Source organism: Denticeps clupeoides, chromosome 7 (assembly GCF_900700375.1).
Source record: "Denticeps clupeoides chromosome 7, fDenClu1.1, whole genome shotgun sequence".
Classification (NCBI taxonomy): Eukaryota; Metazoa; Chordata; class Actinopteri; order Clupeiformes; family Denticipitidae; genus Denticeps; species Denticeps clupeoides.
Window position 1 is genome coordinate 7952768 of NC_041713.1, and position 21931 is coordinate 7974698.

Here is a 21931-nt window from a genome sequence, read left to right on the forward strand (position 1 = left end):
CCCTGAGTGAGCAGTGGGCAGCCATGACAGGTGCCCGGGGAGCAGTGTGTGGGGACGGTGCTTTGCTCAGTGGCACCTCAGTGGTACCTTGGCAGATTGGGATTCAAATCGGCAACGTTCTGATTACGGGGCCGCTTCCTTAACTGCTAGGCCACCACTGCCCCATTACATGATCATTAACATGAGTGAAAGAACAGTTTTCCAGTAATGTTGGAAAGCCCTCCTAATAGTGTTTTACGTCATGTTTGTTCTACAAAGTAAAAGATGTCAGAAAAAGAAAGACCCATAAATGAGTAGGTGTGTCAAAACCTTTGCCTGGTCGTGTAACTGTAGAAAAAGTGGTCAGTAGAGCAGTGTCAACCTACAATGTTTTATCTGTTATTGCTGGAATAATGTAAATAATAGTACAGTGGTTATGTGTGGGTTTAAAGTTATTCCAGGATAAACAGCAACACTGGATATCAGACATCCATTATCAGATAGAGAGAACACCCAGAAAATACTGACAATATCTGCATTAGTAAAATGTGTGGGAGGCTATCTGCACAAGTTCTTTGCGAACCTGCTTCCATTACTTTTACCATTATTTTGGGGTTACTTGCAGCTGCGTACCTTCTTGTCACTCAGTCCAGACACCTGGTCCACATACTCCTCCTGGATCATGAAGGCAGCCAGATTGGCAGTGTAGCTCGCCAGAAAAATCACAGCAAAAAAGGCCCAGACCGACACCATGATTTTACTGGTGGTGCCCTTCGGGTTCTGCACAGGGACAGAGTTGTTGAAGACCAGACCCCACAGCAGCCAGATGGCCTTCCCTATGGTGAAGGAGGGACCTCCTGGCTCTGAGAAACAGAGGGTAAAAATGAAGAGAGTTATTGGCTTGACTGAAGCTTAGCTGGTTATTCATCAATTTGCAGGATTGTTCAGGAGGCACTTACATGTTTTGCATGTGCTAAATCAATAGTCCTATTCCTGAATGGTCAATAAGATTTGAATGGCCAATAAATAGCAACGATTCTGGTTCTATTAAAACCGGAATTTTGTTGTACTACACTCCCTGTATGTTACCTCATTCTTTGTGGATATATATTATTCCATAGCACCACAGAAATACATTAGTAATGTACCATGTAGCAAGGTACAGTTGCACTCAGCACTCTCACTTGTCATTTTTAAAACAAATAGGTATAAGACACCTGCAGAGTGAGAGTTTTTACTTTTGACAGTGAATAAGACAGCACCAGAGCCAGCAAACAGGTGGGTAAACAAGGGCCCCACTATAGCACCTGCATGTGTCTGGTATGCTTTTTTTCTGCTTCCGACTCTAAACTTGGCTTGCATGGCTGTCACCATGACACCTACAGTGTGAAGCACTTCCTCTGGTTCTGTCTGGTTACTCCCCATTCAAACAGTCATGAATATCTGGCAAAGCAAAACAATGCCAGACAGTGACAACACTGCAGCAGAGTATGTCTCTATTCGGTCTTTGTACAACAGATACTGACCATCTTCTTTTGCCAGTTTTGTTAGCTGCTAGTGCCTGTAGTGTAGACTTTATGTTATTGCATGCAAAGGACAAGGTTCTGCCCATTTAAAAGCAAGAAGAAATGAGCACTTGATCAAGCTGGAGACAGACGTTTTCTCAGCACAGGCTTTTGAAGGTTAGATGATCAAGGAAACATTTCCTATCCATGTCTATGTAGGTGTGTGTGTGCTCTTGCATGTATGTCATCAGGGTGTAATGTCAAATTTCAGGACACACAGCCAAAGACAGCTGGCGGTCTGGATGAACAGGCCATCTGCAGCTGCGGCGATGGCCTCCATGTGGTGGCTGCGCTCACCTCTGCCATCAGCCAGGCAGCGGTTGTACCCCACAGGGCTGAAGTATTCGAACACAAAGACAGCTATGGCCGACACCAGCAGCAGCATCACGAACATCATCACCCACACATCAGCACTGAAGGGTTCTGAGAACGTTAAAGAGAGGGAGAATAAGGAAAAACAGAAACAAAGAAAGGGGTGGGAGAGTGGCATAAAATGTTGAAGTTGAAAAGACAGTGAAATGCTGTGCATGGGTGGCAATTAATGTGAGAGCAGCACAAAACGTGAAAGGCTCCCATTGTTTCAAGTTAACAGGCTCACCAAAATTCCAGCACACATCTAAATATTAGGTTTATGCAGGTTTATGTAATAAACCCAATTTCTAAACACATATTCTAATCTAAACTACAGATATCCAAGAATCTAGTAAATTATTCATAATGAAATATGCATAACTGAAATGTTCATAAATGTATACATATATATATATATATATATATATAAAGAAAAAATAAAATTAGTTTTATATTTATATAGTTAGCATGGCATGTTAATGATTTGATAATATGCTTATCTCATGAAATGCAAACAAAATTGCCCACATAACACTCCATAACCCCAGAGTCAAAAAGTTAACACTGGCTCTTGATATATAGGTGATCTACTCACCAAGAAAGGCAGAGGGTGAGACAGTGCCATTACTACGGGAAACCATGACACTGATCCCTGTCTCAATGAAGGGTACTGAGAAATCAATGACCTCTGACCTCTCTTCATTGATGGTGAGAGAACCCACAGCCATGTGGGCTTTTTTAACAGCCACCTGTCAGAGACGGCGAGAGAGAGATGTGCTCAAAGGTCAAAGGGCATGTACGGTACAACATCCCCGTGCAGCTGCCCAGACTGGTGCGAGCAGCCAAAGGAGAGATGGAGGAAGACAGAACAAGAAAACAAGAAACTGGGCTACCACAGTGGGTCACAGCTGCTGGAAATAGCCAGCCCGCTCCCGCCCCTACTCGCTCTCTCCTTCCTCTGCTCTCCCTCTGCTCCGTCACTACCTCTCCATCTTTACAGGTAAATTTAGCCCTCAATACCTGGGCCCTACAGCACTAAGCTAAAATGGGACAAAACAGACAGTTAATGAGGTGTGCGTGTATATGTCAGTGTGTAAAGAAAGGAAAGTCAAGAGGAGATGGACCATGATGCTTTTCCATTACCATGTGTGCGTGTGCACACAAATCCCATAGGGCAACAAGTCCATCTAAGAGCATGTTCACTTCCTGTGTGCTTCCCTCACCCTACCTATCCCCTCCCACAGCTTTACCTCTCTGTGTTATGAAAGTGACCTACGTGGGTGTTGTTGAGAATGAGAGAGGGAAAATGTGTGTGTGTCTAAGTGTGTGAGTGTCTGCTCAGGCTTGGGGAAATTCATGTAATCAAGTGTATGGCTTCAAATATTTCGGATTATGGGGATTAATCGCTTGTGTTTTGAAAGCAGCATTTATCGATGCTGAATGCATGAGCAAAATAAAAGTTGGAATCTGGAAAAAACACTTCACTTTAAAGCAGCAAAGTAAAGGCTACACTGTATTCATCTGATGCATGTACCCGGGGCTTTTACCACTTTGCAGAAATTAAGCCATTAAGTCGGTGAGTTATATAGCACAGTCAATAGGCCAGTGTAAAAGGACATGGTGGCCGGATGTCCTCCAACCGCATTAAAATTCCTTTTTAGGTGTGAAAAAGCTGTTGCCAGTGGCACGAAATGTAGCACACTTATGCTAACAGCAGTACTTCTGTCCCTGATTAGAAACCAAACAGGTTAATTTAAAACAGGCATCAAGAAACTTTACTCTCTCTTTGCTTGTTTATAGTGGGGATGAATGTGGCATTTATCTACATGCTTTAGCATTCAAAGAAAACACATCATTTTTTGACAGTGCCTTGGCTTGCTGAGTGTATGCGCAGTAGTTCAGCGATTAGCAAGGTGGATTTATGACTCATGGCTGCCATGTTCAACTTGCTGTGCCACGTGGCTATTCAGCCTCGACCGAGGAAGCATTTCAGCCTGGCATTAATGTATGCGGCCTACGATCGTGCAAGACAAAAACACCTTTCATGATTTCACAGACATATTGCAGAGAGGCTGCCAGCTCCGCCTGCCCTATTGTCGACAAAACTCCCCACCTCTGTTAAGCCTAGGAAGAAACCACCGTCACTATGCCATGCTTGTTGAGAAAAAGGACAGGCCTACTGATGACACAGCAAGATAAAACCTAATCTATGAGCATTGCATGATGTGATCTGCATTTAGCCCCCCTCAACTCTCTTCTCCTTCTGCAGTGATCCTTCGTCACTAATTGATTAATGCTATTCTAATCTGATGGAACTGAAACCCGTTTACGTCCCGTTATTGGAAAACCAATGAAGGGGGCATTAAAATAATTAAGTGAGGTGAAGGAGAGGTCCATGATGAGTTACTGCATATCTCCATAAGGGCGCGTTGCTATCAGGCAAAACTAGAGTTTTCTCCTGAGAAAAACATCTAGTTGCTGTTCCTGGATCAGATAAGTGACATCAGATGCAAGAAGCATGTCTTCTAATGGGATATTGCACTGTAAGCTCTTCCGAGGGTGGTGACTGGAACTATTACTACTCCCAAGGGACATACACTACCCAGCTGTGATGCTGGACAAATTTGACTTTATTAAGTCTCAGAGAGGCTTGCTGACAGATATATGTCTGCAAGAGCAAAGGAAAACAGACACTGCAGTATAAAATACATCTACTAGGGCTGTGTGATAGGATGAAAATATCCCGATGATTAACTACTTTTTCACCAATTTATGAATTAGTTCATAAACATGTTTAAAAATGATTACAGGCCCAACATAATCCCTGTCAAGTCACAGTGTACAGTGGTACAGTTGATTAAACCCAGACCTGTACATTTTACTGCTGCACATCTGTTTATTTTTTATCGGCCTGACATTTAGCCGACATTTAAGGGACCAAACAATCCTCCAACATTGTACACTATCAGTGCTACCAAAGGTACTCGTCCCTCATGGGTGACATATCATATGCCTGTCCTGTTCTACACAGGCATGACCAATGTATTTTACAATGCAACCAAATAAACAATAGAACTTCAAATGAACCGACAGACATTTTTACTATTTATTTTTATGTGTACTGCCATACTGTCCAGCCCTAGCACCCACTCAAAGCATGTTCATGCAGGAGCAACAAGTCAATCTCTGTGACTAAAAACGTCTAGGAGCGGGTAGAGTAATTGGCTCATGGCCAATATTGTAGAGGAGGTTAAAGATCAGGCTATACCTTATTATGAGCAACTTTGGCCACAGGTATAAATGTAATGTGCCAGTAGTTGGAAATGGGATTAAGGATCTGCTCCATGCAGGCTTCTAACTGGTTACAGTCAGCAGAATAAAGAAATTCTATTCATTCAGGCTTTCCTTACACGCTAGGCCAAACATTTACATTTACATTTACATTTACAGCATTTACCAGACGCCCTTATCCAGAGCGACTTACAACCAGTAGTTACAGGGACAGTCTCCCTGGAGCAACTTAGGGTTAAGTGTCTTGCTCAGGGACACAATGGGATTTGAACACAGTGGGATTTGAACCCGGGTCTTCTGGTTCATAGGCGAGTGTGTTACCCACTAGGCTACTACCACCTACTACCAACACTGCCCAGTCAGTGCCCCATACGCAAATTTGTTATCCTACCACCCTTTTGCATCCCCTTGGAAGCCTTTTTTTTATTTGGCATTATCCAGATATCATTCTTAAAATGTGGCCAGGTATAACAAGCTTTAAGTCCATCTGACAGAATGATTGTTAAGACCTGAGGGTTTGTTCCAGTGTATCTGCTAATTTTCATTCAATTTTGATTTGATATCTTGTGCCCCATTAAGGAAGGTTTGTTTCATGTTTTTACTTTATGAAGATGTTATTTTAAAAAAATCATAAATTACAGCTACTGCTATGAAATATAATGCACTAAGCGAAGAAACTTCACATTTGGGATTCATGGAGCTTACCTCTCCCACCATCCCATTCCAGGTACCATTGACCTTTTTACCATGCTTGCCATTGGTCACCAGGTAGAGGTCATACGTGAACTTGACAGACTTGGCAATCTTCTTCAGGATGTCAATGCAGAAACCTTTACAGCAACGCTTGATGTAGATCCCAGATGCTCCTGTTTGATTGCTGCCAGAGTGAAAGAAAAGCCGACAAGAAGGATGAGCAACAGGAAATGAGACACAGCCCACATAGAAGGCTGAGAGGAATCCAAAGCATGAGCGAGTTTGTGTAGAACTGAGACTGATGAGAAGTCAAGGTTGAAGAAGGCACAGGAGGAGGGATATGATGAAGTAAATGGAGGACTAGTTTTGGAGTGAGAGTTGGAGGTGATGTGGGCGAATGAAATATTTTCAATCCAGGACTGACTGGTGCATCTGTAAGTCTTGCTTGCTTCAGTGCAGATGTCAAAAAAGCAGACACCTCATGCATTTGTTCAAAGCACACACTGTCAAGAATTTGTGATGGATGCTACTGGACTCATTTATAATAACGACAGCAGGATTGATTCATTAAAAGCACAGGTTTAAATTTAGTATTAATACAGGGATTAATGTGGGCTGACAGAAACTGATATGAAACTACAAGCATGAATATAATACTAAAAGCATTGCTGCTAATTTTTGCTTAAGATGATTTTAATGAACTATCAAGGACTGTATTGCTGTAATATTAGTCGGATTACAGACTTCAGGATCAGCAACATTAAAAGCCCTCCATCAACTACTTAATAACTACATGGTATTTGGCCTGAAGCTGAAAGTACTCATTTCAAGGACTTATGTGCCCCACAATAAACATGCAAGTAGATGCATTGTAGACACGCTTAACCCTATAAAGGTAATGTTTAAAATGATAACAGGTTATGAAGCGGTTATTGTTGCAGGACTGACATAGTGAACACATGACAAACAACAATGATTCATGAACATTCCAGCCTGCAGAGCACCCATAAATGTCTACATAAATAAATGTAAATGTAAATGTCAAATCAATTTCAACAGCATGTTAACATCCTTAATAAAACTGCAGGGTAAAGTATGGGCAACTTACTCAAAAGTCAAAAGGGTGGACGTAAAACAGCTTTCAAATGCAAAACTGTTTATGTATTAAGACTAAAAGTCTTTGCTGAGCATTAAATTACACAGTAACCCAAGAACATTTTTGAAGGCTAATGAATAATAATGAATAATCAATGCAATTGAATAACATTGAATAATGTATGTAATGTGGCCACACATGACACACCAATGTTTTTTTAATTTGGGAATGTTTATATACCAAAAATTATCCAAGTACAGTACAGATGTCAACAAATTATACTTATGTGATCGTATACACACTGGATTGTGAACTATGGATTGACTATGGAAACAGATTTTTCTGGCTGGAAATCTTTGAGATTGAGCCGTAATGACTCTTAAATTGAGAGATCAGTTATTTTAAGCATAAAACCATGAAAATTTAGGTGACCGCGGCTGCTCTTCTCACATGTTTTTGAGCTGCTTCCTACAAGGCACAGTGTTTCTCATGCATGTGCCACTGAGCGGGTCAACATCCTCAACAATGACAAAGGGCGCTTCCTCCAATGTAACAATGGACAGGTGGTCGTCCTCATGCCTTTCTGCCCCAGAGTAGAGCTCAAAGCGAGGCCAAACGTGATACTTCATAGACAGGGAGCCATTCTCCCATTTCCCCACCTGAGCAGAGAGAAACAGAAATTATGAAAAATAGATGAAAACGAGGAATTCCTATTATTCTAAAATGAAAATCTAATTATGCTAGCAACTACTGTTTTAAATAATTAATATCTTTGGTTAAAAATAAAACGTGCACACAAATAACAAAAGACGTAGGATTAAGGAAGGTGTGAGCAGCAAAGAAGAAGATGGAGAGGGCCGAAGCACCACACGGGGGGTGAAGGTTACCGTGAAGGACGGGAGGAAGCAGGAGGCATCCAGAAATAGGGGGATTGAGAGAGGTGGGGGGAGTGCAATTCGTATGCAAATCGCACACACCCTTGGACTGGAGAGTCCGACTCAATCCCTGGAGGGCCCTCAAAACCGGCTGCTGCACACTAGTGCATTAGCACCCTCGTTTACGCAATTTTCACCAGCCACGCCGCTGACAAATCATACCTGAAGACTCCGGTGTGCACTCAAGTCACATCGCTGTGGCCTATTTCTAGACATGGCGTAGGAGTTAATGGTTACAGATTAACACCTAATTGGGAACGGTTAAGGCGTTTCGCAGACCTCCGAAGGTTACGCCTCAACGTGTGGCTGGCTGAGGGGGTGGGCATTAAAACTGAAACCTACAGAACTCTCAGGGAGCACCTATGCAGGTGAGGTGTACAGGTGTTGGAGTCAGGGAATGAGAAAAAAAAAAAGGGGGGGGGGGGGATTGGGTGACTGCTTATTGAAACCCAAGAAAGTAGCTCAACTGGAAGTCAAGCGGAGAATTAAACATGAGAGAGGGAGAGAAAGAGAGAGAAGAGAAAATAAAACTTGAGAAGAGTCACCTTGCTCTCTGATCCAAGAGCAGAATACAGATAATCTAACATGCTCGGGGATCAAAGAAGTTTAGAAGGAAAGTCAGGAGTCTAGCCTGAGAGGCGCATAAGTCAGAAAAATGGAACGGAGACTCACTCTGTCCCACTGTCTCTCCTTATCCAGCAGGATGATGACGAGTTTGGGGTGCATCTGATATCCGTCCTCACTGAATGACAGGTTCCGCCCCTCAAATGTCACGTTCATGAGGTACCTGGAGTGGGGAGAAGGGAGAAGGGGAGGTTAGGGGAGGGTAGAAGAGGACCAGGCAGGGCTCACATTAATCCTGACAGGCGCTCCAGAGAGATGCATTATGGAAAGAGTAAATAACAGCCAGCTCACTGCGACGCTGCGCGTCATGACGCTGCACTTCGCTTTACCAGCCAGGCAGCGCACACCGGATGGTGTGGGAGCTGTGTGTAAAGAAAAGCTCCATATAAGACACCTATTTCCGAGGGCGCTGATTAAAAATCACTATTCTACAGTTTAACTCTATGTGTAACTGTTTCCATGACTACATTGCCTCAAAAGCACACACACACAATGCAAAGATAAATAAATAAATGGCAGGAGAAAGAGCATTTGCGCTAAAGCAGAGCACTTGATATGTGAACTGTCTCAGAGCTGCAGGGTAACAGTCTTCACTGAGCAGCTTGCCATAGTGATGCGCAGCGCCTGCTCTACAGTGCGTGACACACACACACACACACACACACACACGCACACACACACACACACACACACACACACACACACACACACATCACAGATCCCAAGGCCGAACCAGCCTAGCTCTCCCCCTCTCAGTATTCACTCCCACACTCCCAGTTCCCACACGCAAACAGGCACACACAAACATCTACATTAACACACACATATATCCTGCACAGAGCACATGGCTTCAAGCTGCAGGAGTCTTTTACCTCACAAATTGCACAGGGACAGTTATAAACAGCACTAATAAGAATTGATACCCATTAGTTACTATTTATACTAGTATTATTATTATTGAACATGCAAGTGTTGTGACATTAAATTAAAACAGTATGAAGTTGTTGCACCAATGGCCTTGGGTGGAAACCAATACTCAGGTATTCAGTTTTTATTGACCCCCCACAGACAATCAATCAGCAAATAAAAGAGTTGTGCTCATTCAATATACACTGTGTATGTGTGTGTGTGTTTATTGATGTGTGTATTCCCATCTATCCATGAGAATGTACAATCCTACTGACAGTGTCACCCGGGAAAGAGAGACTCGCAAGCATATGTAATGTGTTGCCATAGCATCCACAACCACTGCGGTTTCCCAGCCAATCTGCTGCGTTGCTATGGGAACGATAATCTCACACAGGGAGAGAGAGCAGAGTGAGAGTGGGCATTTTTTTACCCTCACCATTCTTGCCCTGATTCTCCTCTTCCCCCATCTCCAAACACACAGGCCCTCTACTGTCACTGTAAGTGTGTGTGAGTATGAGTGACAGCGCGAGTGTGTGGTTTACATACTAAACCACACACCCTGCTGCTGTCCCATATGAGCCACATATGAACAATTATACCACAAACATACTAACTATGGGCACACTCAAGATACACACTACATTCACATATACACACACAAACACACACCAGTACACACATATACACATATATATAAACACACTCATATGCTGACTGAACACACACATACACACACACCTGCAGAGCAAATACAAAGCTTCCAAAAGCCCACATGCACTGACATGCATACATACTGCATGTAGGCAGTGAATTATGAAAAGGGTGCTGGTGAAATATTGATTATCATATTTTCATAAATTAGCCAAGACATTAATTAGAGCAAGAATACAATCATGTGCAATTAGTTAAATGCAACAAGGTGGATTTGTAAACTGAATATACGGAGTGTAAAATAACACATGAGATGTGTGTGCATACATATAAAGCTGATAAGTCTGCATCTGTAATATATAATGCGGAGAGAGAGAGAGAAAGAGAGGGATATAGGGAGGGAGAGCAAGAGAGAGAGAGATTAGAAAATGCATGTGTCTTCCAGAGTGTGTCACAGAGCGATAGGTCTGAAAAATGAAAGTGCAAGAGCTATAATAACCTGTGCTAATGGGAATGCTGCAGGAGACATAGAGAGAAGATGGAGGGAGGAGAAAGAAGGAAAGAGACAGGAAGAAGGGTAGTCACTGTCATCTATTTCACATTTTTCTGTGTACATAGTTGCATTCTATCCAAAAAATTTAGAGGTTTACATAAAACATTAACGGCAGGGACAAAATGATCGAAAAATAGTTGCCATGGGGATGAAGATGAGCAGTTAAGGTAAATGAGGGCACTTTCATTTACAAACTATCATTAAGCTGTCTTGTAAACATGTTTAAACCGGGTTTCTGTCTCCAAAAAGTCCCATTAAACAGTTCACTTTTCAACCAGTAAACATACACTCAGCAGATTCAGTAAAAACAACAACAGGGCTGTCCCATCCTCATGGCACAAGAGGCTGTACTGCTAAAGTGGTGGCAAGGTACTGCGACACACAAGTGGCAAACAGGGGCTCCTGGAGGGAGCTCAGGGGCGTGTAAATGGAGTTTGTGAGCCAAAAAAATTCCCTTTTCCTGTCTCCCAAGCTGCTCAATGACTTGCTTTCTGTCAAGCCTCAGCTGTTAAGGTGTAGCTTAATGCATAGTGGCAGAGACAGCATTATAAAAATCAATTATTTTTCAAACAGACATTCTTAAGTGGAAAGTGAAATAAAGAGAAAGGGCTGACAAATTACACTAGAACTGGCGGTTTGAGTCTAATTCTGCGATTTTCTGTTCAAATCGTCATTGGTATGTACAGAGGAGGTCAGGGGACAGGTAAGAGAAGGTGTGTCAATAGCTATTTAAAAAAACATTACGGAGTAATCTGAGTAATCTTATAATCTTTAAAAACAACTCATGATCTCATTGGCTCTAAGTGAACATTATACCCATTTACTGCATGTCAAGATGTCCTTTTGAATTTTAAAACTCCTGGACAGATCTCTGAAACTGCTTTTTGCAAAAATAGTGGAGGCTTATATTAGAAAGTGGAACAGCACTATCTTTGGTAAGATGGCGATATGTGCAAATAGGGCAAAATAACGGCACATATATACAAGACACATCAGGAGTTTAATGCTTGGTTAAAAAGCCCTGAAAAGCTACTAGCGTTTCTCACATAACCAAACAATTGACACCCAAGAGAAAGGGGGACCTCAGGGGATCCTCAGGTGCAGGCGTGATAGGACAACAGAAATAGCACAAACACACACTTTGACGAAGGCCATGAACAAGACAAGGGAACACAGCTTCATTGTCCTAGTCATATTTCTTTCAGCCCTGAGAGCCACAAACAAGCAACTCAAAAATCGAGTTGCTAACTAAGACACATATACGCCACTGGGATCAATTACAGGGCTCACACTGCAACATGCTCTACATTGTTGCCTGCCCTATCTTGAACAAGTGCCCTCCGATTGCTTGATGCCTGACTCGCTTGAATGAACAACAATATAATTTGGATTTTTGTCCCAAATCACCTGAGCACTTCATTGGGATTCCCAGCAATAGGACCCTTTTTATCCGGTGCCCCATGACACTCAGACTTCAGGAGGGTGTGCGGTCCTCGGTCCACCATCATGGCAGAGGTTGCCAAGGAGATGATGGCCACACCATCTCGGACCCGGGCTTCCAGGCCATAGTCCCACTCGTCATAAGACACAGAGATCAAGCCTGCAAAATGAACGAGAGTTTGGGGAAAATTTAAGAAAGATATTCCATGTTGGAATACAGGTGAGAATTTTCAAAACACTGGCCAAGAAGATTCTAAGTGGATTAACAGTCACAAGACAATATAAAATCAATGGTTAAAAACACATACATCCCAATTAGGCATGTTTTTTTAATTAACTCTGACAGATGTATCTCATGGAGAGTGTCCTAACATACGTTTTCAATCTCAGAGGGGAGATATAGAACCAAGGTCTTTATGTTGGTGTGTAAATATGTCTAACACCCAGAAGACAAACTCCAATGATGTTTTCATAAACAAGGTTTAAGATGGGAGAAAATAGTGATGACTGACAGCTCTCAAATTCTACTATTATTTATTTTCATCCATTTAAATCCTTCTTCCTTGTGTTTGTGAACCCCCTTCACAAGCACAAGGCTTGGCACTAGCTCCCATCTCCCCACTGCTTACTCTGTTTTGTTTTCTTTGCTAGTAATAAGAAACTCTATTCTAGCTATCTTGTGGAACATGCCCACTAAAAGACCAAACAAGCAGAAAGACTAGGAGTGCTTTTGTTGAAGAATTCAAATGAAAAAGATTCATGAACATTTGTATCTTACATAACATCTCTGTAATGTCCCAAACAAGCTTTGATAACACTACAAGACATTTATATTCATTGTATAAATGTACAGCTCGCCCTGCAACTTTTTCCACTGTTATCAGGTCATAAGAGTTCATACGCACACTCTGACACCAGAAGGTACACTAGAAGATACACTTCTTATGAAAGTGGATGGCCAAAATAGACGAACAAGCACTTAGTTTTTCAAAAAGTGGTTGGTAAAATTTGACTGTGGGTGAAGAAATAGACAAGCAAATGTGGGCATAATGCTGTGTCTTTTCTACCTACACAGTTGGAGAACCTCATGGCTTTGCTATCATTGGCTGTAGCTCATCGGTTACTTGACAGGTGGGCCACTAGATATTAAGCTAGATATCTGCTCACAGTCAGTGACAAATCTTTGGTTTACGTTCAGACATGGTGATTGATAACTGATGACTGATAATTGAAACAGACAACTGATTATCAGTCTCTGATCCGGGATTTTGTTCAGCAATCTCAAAATCAGGTTTGATTTTAACCAGGATTGTGCATCCAGTTCCATTGCTGTACAGAGAAAAGTACTAAGCAACCCAAGAGAAGGTTGTGTCAAATTAAAGTCATTAATGGAACATCCTTGTCGACATTGTTAAGGTCAAAAGCAAGCATATAAAGGCCTGTCGGATGCACAATACATTTGCAAAAAAAAAATTCATACCGCTGCAAAAATTTGGCTGATCCACAAAGGTAAACAAGCATACAGAAGAATAGATAGCATGAGGTGAGATAGAGGTGAGAAAGTGAGGACACCCTTTGCTGCCATCAGATGGTCCTCTTCTGGGATTTCCTTGTATCTAAACCTATGAGGCACTGAGACTTCAAAACTGCCTGAGCAAGGATATTTTTAGAAACATTACCACTTACTGCTGACCTCCTCACTGACCAATGCGACAATATGGAAGGAACATAATAAATGTTCCCCTGGTGACCATGTGGCACTCAAGCTCGGCAAGGGAATAAGAGCATGAACAAGAAAGAAGGAAAGATGAGGCAGCAATGGCATTCCGAAGGTGTAATTGTTTATAAAGAAGCTCATGAACAAAATGACCCAGGAGGATTGAGGCCATCCAATCCCTGGGCGGATGGAAGGATTTGGTATGCCTATTAGTGAATTAGCGCATTAGCATTGGGTGCACCTTTTGGTCACTCCCTGATGCGTTTTAAATACTGGAGCGCTGAGCATTGTCCAGGTTCCATGTTCCCAGACAGTTATTTAAAAGTCCATTAAAGGATTATAAGGGCTAGAAAAGCACACCCACCTCTAACAGTGAGACTGAGACAGAATGGCAGAGGCAGTATGCAGACAATATGTTTCTCGGCATTTGTTCTTTGGACGCAGGCAACCTTTAAATGTTCTCTGACGCTTTTTATTATAGTCACTGTGGTACCATTAAAACGTCTCTTTCAGACTCAAAAACAATGACTTCAGACTCAAAAGTGCTTCAAGAGCTTGTTAAGAAAAATCTTGCTTAGAGCTTCATAGCACTTTTGTCACTGAAGTCACAACCCCAAACAAGAAAATAAGTGATCCATAATGATTAGAACAAAACAAGACAACACCTACTGTAAGTTTGTCATAGATCCATAATCCCCATCCCATTAAATTTGCATAGATCCTGGCAAAGCCACCTGAATCTAATACGTTTCTAAGTGTCATTTCTTCAAGCATGTTAGCAAAAGTGTACCTGTAGGAAATTCAGCAGGGATGTGGTCTGCATCACCAGCCACCAGTGAAGGAACTATCCATGTGTAGCCATAACCTGTAAGTCCAACTGAGTGTGCCACCTCAAAGATGGTGGTGGACTCCTCCTTGGTGCAGTACAACAGGATGACAGGGCTCTGCAGCTTCTTCATCTGGTTCTGGATCTTAGAGTCACCATCATCCACCGACATGTCCAAAAGAAGCACTTCCTCCAGTTCCCAGCCCACAAAGCTGTTCTCTATGGTGCTACGGATCTGAAGGAACACAAAGTAGATTATATTATCAGGAAGTGACACTGTCTTTGTTCCAAAATGTTAGAGCTGTTCAGTGAGTAGGTTTGAAATAACACTTGGTTACCTTGGTGACAAAGTCCTGGTATCCAGGATAGTATGTGGTGACTATGGAGAAGATGTTCCAGTCATACTCCTCCATGATGTTTAGCATAACTGACGCCTGCTGTTCAATAGAGGGGCCAAACTGGAAGAACATGGAGTTGTCATCCTGTTGGACAGACAAAGGGAAGATGAATCTTGTAAATGAGTCCGCACAGTTACACTGAACGCCTCTGGATATAAAGGGCAATGTTTCTTGCAAGTCATATGAAAAAAGAATGTTTGTGACAACTGCACTGAAGGGTCGGTCCTAAGAGGATGGCATTAAATGCTCTTTGGTTCTCACACTCCCCACACTCCCCCAGTACACATATGTGTAGTTTTCTGCTGGTTCTCTATTGATCTTCAATTTGGAGAAAATCAGCTCAAATATAAGCCCACAAAAGAACTGCTAATCCAGAAGGATAAACAGAGGGGCCAGAGACAGCAGATGCATGGGCTACTTTTCCCACAACGCTGCTGTGCATTTGAAGCTCTTTGTAGTAATTCAAAAGCTATCCAATCCAGTTCAAAGCTCTGTTCCTGTTTCTCAATACTAAAGGATGCAAGTGTGACTGATCAGTGAATATCAGGCTGCCCGCAGCAATGTCTGCAAGGTATGGTTTATCTTTCTGTGGTGACCACGGGCTGTCAGTGTGCAGGTCAGCTTGTGAAATCAGCTGGATCTGTCAGTCAAAGAAAGGGTGCTGAGATCTCTCCCTGGCTTCACTCGACATCAAAGCCTCCGCACCCCCCGAGGGATGCACATGGGTCGATCCGTTACCTTGTTTGCGCATTAATGAGATTGGGGAGATACCACTGCTCTGAGGAGAGAACAGGGGTGTGTGTCAGCACAATGGTACACTTGGTTTTGTGCAATGGTTCACTCTTATGTATTGTATGTACTATAAGGAAAATAATAATGTTAAATACAAAAACGCTCATGAGATTGAGGGGAATATATAAATGTCTGTATCTCTCAGATTCTTGTTTTGAAACAAGTGACTTGTCTATACCTTTAAACCTACAATATTTCATTTTGCCCCATTAAACCATGTCAGTTATTAGTAGCTATTCATTTGTCAATTATGTGCTTTTTTTATTTGCAAAGTTTAACCTGATGCCCATGTACAGTATTGCATGTCCTTGTATGTACTGCCCAAACTGAGCTTGGACACTGCTGTCACAACATAGAGATAACAGCCATTATCCCATGCATGACAGTTGCCCATGTTTTCATGGTTGTTCGGGAATAATTTAATTACATTGCTCCCAATTAAGCTTTGGGCAATGTGAACACAGTGCAAGGATTGCATTTACCTGTCTGATATCTTGTCATATTACAAGACATCTCTGAGGTCTGATTACCTTCAGGTTGCAATGCATGAAATACGCCTTGTACAAACAAACATTTTTGCTTATTCGGGAACAATATCCAAATATGCACAGTTAACAAGCATTCAGTTTGAGAAACTGCATAATGTTACCCAAAAATAGGGCTTCCAACTGTTGTCTCCACTGGAAGAACACTTACTTAGGTCAACCGCTCAATAAGCCTTTCGGTCACTGCTGTTTCTGATGTCACAGTTCTGTTCAATGGTGTCCTACTTTTCATGGAGTTGGGCATGCAGGAAGGCAATGGGCGTATGGTAAAGACAATCATCGGCATCCATATGAGCCCAGGTTAGAGGAGCCGCAAGGGACAATAAATTCTATTTCTGTGCTAGAAGGGAAGGGTCAACTAGCTTCATCATGGACGTTGTACCAAAGCATCTGTTACTGTCATACATTGGCTATGAAAGACCCCTTCCCTTATATTTCCACGGCCCGATCCCTTCTAAGCTCTTTAAAGCTTAAAAATGTTTTTGAAGGCCCTAATTCTGGAATTGTCTTCACAATTCAGGGTAACCAAAAACTGGAGCCCTGAACTTTAAAGTCGCAAAACCAAGACTGACCAAAATGCTGGGCTATATATATCCCAGAAAAGTAGGTAACTAGATCAACAGCACATATTTTGGATGGCTTGATGCAGTACCAGCCTGTGGCTCCTTAAATGCAGGTCTGCTCGAGATGAAGACAACTTGGGGCCAAGCATGGCATTATATATCCAGTAGTATCAAATGTTTTTGTTGCTCCTGCACCTAAAAGTTTTTTTCAAACTCATTCCTAAAGCACTCTTGCAATTGCATTGCAGGGAACTGAATTAAGAATCACAGAACACAGAACGTGGAGTATGTGCGATTTCAGATTGCATCCAAATTTTTTGTATGATGATGTAAAAAGCATGACTGAGTATCAAACGTGTGGTGTAGTTCTTTATACTGCACTACATATATCACTCTCCCTCCGTTTATACCACTGAAAATTACTGCCGGGACATAGATGTAATTGAGTTCTTAGCTCAACCCACCCACAGCCCTACCCCACTTCCAACTCTCCCCATCTCTTTCCTAAGAGCACCGACCAGCGCATTTGTTATGCATGCTGAATGTCTGCACAATCAGCTCCTTCTTTTCAAAGAAAAGAGAGAGAGAGAGATTGAAAGAAAAACATTGGCAGAGTAAAAACGAACCTTTAACAAAAGCATCGGCTTCATTTAAAGCCGCAGTAATTACAGTGTGCCCGCGTAGTCCATTCGCCTAGCGCAAGGTTATCGATTAAGGAACATTACGGTACCTGAGGGCGCCGGCCAGCTATGTGTAGGTTGATATGGTTTGTTGCGTCAGGCCTATTTTGGGCTTGACCATGTATCCAATGTCCAAAAGAGCAGAAAATCACAGTGAATAAGGAGGCGTGGAGATAGGCAGGTAGAAAATGTTCTATGAACATGTTTTCCTTTTTTTCGTTGTGTATAGAATTGGATGTGGCTGTCTGAAAAAGAGAGAGGAGGGAGATCTGTCTGGATCAGAGGTGGACAAAAAGGAGATTTAACAATAAGGTACAAGGGTACAGGCGAGGCTGAGGGGGCTCAGGGAAGAACAGGTGGTGCTGCTGGAGCGGGGGTGGGATGCTCTCCTCTAGCCCACTGCCGGGTGGGCAGAGCCGAGACCGTAGTGCCGGAGCTGTTCACCCGTGGAGGATCGGTGGTGTCAGCATGACAGGATGCACATGTGCGCACTCTCTCTCGCTCCCTGGCTTCTTTTCAAACCTCGGCCACTGCTTTACCACCTCTGAAGTGAAAGGGCACTCATTCAGCAAGCAGCCATGTGGCTCAGAGAGGCAGCTCAATTACACACGGGGGCAACCGCATCCAGGACCAGGAGTGTAGGCTTTGGCCCTTTCTACACTTTGAAATTTCATAAAAATGAATATACTTTTTCATTTACATTAATATACTGTAATATGTTTTACATTGTATAATAACATATTAAAATATGCACCAATAGTAAATTCCGTGCCATCAGTATATTTTATAGGGGGTATTATAGCTTTGTCGTATTTTGCATTTTTTCTCTTTTTTTCACATGCTGCATGTTTGATGTGACGATCTGGTGCAGCCTTGCGAGAGACTGCAAGCTTGCAGCATATTGATTGTGCTTCTTTTTGCATTGATTGTGTGGCTGTATCGAATCGCCGTTGTTTGCAAAGCGAAATTTTCAGGGCGTCTGCAGCAAGGGATGGTTCGAGTGTGTGCTGCTTCTGCTTTAAGGTTCCAGCAATGCATATTCCTACCCAGCGTGTAAAGTCTCTCCTTTGAACTTGAGAGAGGGCTGCTATTGACTGCTGCAGTGCTTGACGGGAGGAGATGCAAAAGAAAGCCATTGCGAGACAAAAATGGGCAAACAGCTGGGTCTCAATAGAAAAGTCTGGCAAATCTGAAAGCCACAGGATGCAAATGGAAATAAAGACACACAAAAATGGATAACGGTTCTATGTACACTCTAAAGGCTGGAGTTATATAGTGCACACTAGTGATCCAGCCATTACAGCTAACGCTATTTATTTATTCCTTAATTCCACTATTCTTAGTTGGCATAAATAAACCTATTGTATCTACATCACCCTAGCTAAAAGAGACACTTGTTCTTCCGCTCTTCCTCTCACACTCATTTCTCTGACACTCTCTCATGCATCATCATCATATTTCTTATCATAAAAAACTCTTTATCTTTAATCAAACACATGCCGACTTAATTAGTTCTCACATTTGCCAGACCATCACCTAATTAGCTTTGACCTTATTTTAACTGCTTTTTTGAACCTTAATTAAAAAAAAGAAGAAGTAGAAGAGGCAAGGCCTTGATTAAAATGTTTGGTTAATTTTGCCCAGAACATGATTTTGATTAGCATCATTTCCTGTAGGAATAGTGCTGGGATGACAAAAAGACAGACAGTGAGTGAGAGAGAGTGTGTTCACATTATACATTTTTTTATTCCAAATTATGGGACCGCCAACGGGTACGAATCAGGGAAAATATATTTAATATTATTGGCTAGTTCTGAACAACAATGCTCAAAAGTTGAGGATAAAACATTGATTTATTTCATATATAATTTTATTCACTGTGCTTATAAATCACAACTACTATATAAATAATAACTGCTGTCTGATTAGTTAATGCTGTTCTGTCACTGAAAGTGCTGTATTTACCTTTAATGCCAATCATATTGCACGTATCCATAAATTGTCGAATCCATAGCCAGTTCACAGGTTAGAAGGGGAAAGGAAGAACTGTGGCAGCATTGTAAAGAAATAAATCACATTTTGAATTCTACTTACCTGGAACTGCTGAAGGAGGCACTGCTCGCACTTCCCCTGCAACATTACTTCCATTTTTGGATTATGTTCTCAGAACCGTATGAAACCCCAGCCACAATGTGTGTTCGTTTGTGTAAGTGTGCACATTCGCAAGTGGTTTGGTGGCCGGATGTTTCTGACTTCACAAATTAAATCTTTGGGGACAGATGTGGTAAAATTCCATTTTAACACTCCAGACTCCGTGCTCTCATTGACTTCAGAGGCTCTGTGATTTCTGTGACCTCTACCTCTCCTGCCCTCCTGCCAAAATTCTCAATCAGCTTCTCCCTTGCACGCTCTCTCTCTCTGCCCCTCCCTGCCCAAAACAATGGTTCCACAGCCACTTCACACCATGAAGCTCCTGCTCTGTGCTTTGCAGAGCTCTACAATACATTTTTTTTCAACATAAGATCTTCTCTTCGGCCTGACAGGTTGTGACAGCTTCTATTAGTCCTACAGGGTGTTGAAAAAGAGAGAGCTTGGCTTATGTCTGACTCTGTGAAGTTTAATAAGAGAACTGATCATTTAGATATATATATATTTTGCCTATAGCACCATAACAACCAAAATGGAGGGGATCAGCAGAATATGTTAGATGACCTCAGTACTACAAATGAGATAACAACCCTCAGGACATCATCAACAGTCTGGTTTACATATGGGTTTAATGCTCCGTGATAAGAAGCAGACTTTTTGGGGCAGACTTTTTGTAAAGTCATGGAGGTTCTTCGTGTTACATCACAAATTACGACAATTCCATATAACAACCGATATAGACATGCCTCAGCTGGGATTATCTGACGAAAATGGCCATTTTGATTGATCTCTTTTAATTGGTTTGCAGTTGCAGTCACATGACAGGCAGCTGTAGCCAATTAATTTCCTTAATACAACAGTTGTGTATTAACTACTTCGTTAAAGTGCCGTATTACTGTACTGACCCAAAGAGGAATCCCACCTTATTTGAAGACAAATTAAACATGTCTTACAATATCATATCATATTTGGTGCAATCATATTTGCTGTGTTTTTTTAGCTAGACAACAAATATAAGACAGCATCAATCCTATAATATAAAAGGTTTTTATCAACTGTTGTAACTCAAGCAGAAGGTGTAGAACACAGATGAAATTTACCATTCAGAATGTACCATTTACTATTTTTTTTACTAAGAGTGTGTTTTTTATATTTAAGTGCATTACCCCCATTACGAAATCATGCACAAATGTAATTTTACATAATAAACATAACATTTCTAATTGCTCTCTCGCACATGCTGCTTACATGAATTAAAATGCTAATGCTAAACTATGCTCTCCGCTCAGCTCATTCCTCCCTTGTTGTCTCGCATGCCTACCCACCCACCCACACAATCACACAGTCCCAATACACTCTCACTCATTCACAGGCACATGCACCCACACCCCACAGCCGATCACAGGGAAGTGCTGCACAAGCCCTTCTGTCAGCTTTAGCCAAAAAGGCTGTAAATAAGAGGCACCCACAGAAAACAGAAAGGTCATCCACTCATAAACTAAACAGCCACGGTGTCACCCTGTCCAGAATTTTTAATTTGGCCTCATTAACACACACACGGCCGCTCCTTTTCTCTCTGACAAGTGGCCAGCTGAGAGAACTGAAGGGGTTGGCGAGGGAAAATGGAGGCAAATGGAGGCAGAGACATTGTAATGCACTTGTAAACGTTGTGCAAAAAGCACATATAACCTTGTCACGGCAGCCAAAGGCGCTTGTTTATGCTTGTTTAAGTTTCCGGAGGGGGGTTAAAAAAAAAAAGCTAAAAACTCAATTCCAGGCTGCCACCAAGGATTAAAAAAAAAATTCACTATGGCATCTGGCCCAACTGCACCACCTTCACCTCCTCTCAATGAGGGACGTAGCATCACCACACAAATTCTGAACGTGCACTCATCTACACACTTGTCTACGCCACCGGTGACCATAAATCACAGCACAGTCCTATCGTTACAGATAACAGAAAACAAATGATTTCCTCGTTCATTGAACAGGAGTATCTCCCATTCTCAATAGACCTCATTTTTGCACACACACACACACACACACACACAGATTCCCCCCCACCAACAGAGTGAGCCTTGAGTTCCCACTACGACAGTCGCAGACAGACACACTGCATCTCCGCTCCCATACTGTGGCTCCACACCGGCTCAACAGCTGTGGCACACTGACAAG

General features: G+C 42.2%; 1 protein-coding gene across 1 annotated transcript in view; it reads right to left on the minus strand.

The window, feature by feature from the left end:
- grin2ba (glutamate receptor, ionotropic, N-methyl D-aspartate 2B, genome duplicate a) overlaps positions 1–21931 on the minus strand; it is a 75629-nt gene that overhangs the window by 14296 nt on the left and 39402 nt on the right. The window contains 9 exon segments of the mRNA XM_028986247.1: positions 613–842; positions 1842–1967; positions 2491–2644; positions 5892–6063; positions 7426–7634; positions 8583–8697; positions 12055–12247; positions 14595–14865; positions 14969–15112. Coding sequence (XP_028842080.1) covers positions 613–842; positions 1842–1967; positions 2491–2644; positions 5892–6063; positions 7426–7634; positions 8583–8697; positions 12055–12247; positions 14595–14865; positions 14969–15112 — 1614 coding nt within the window.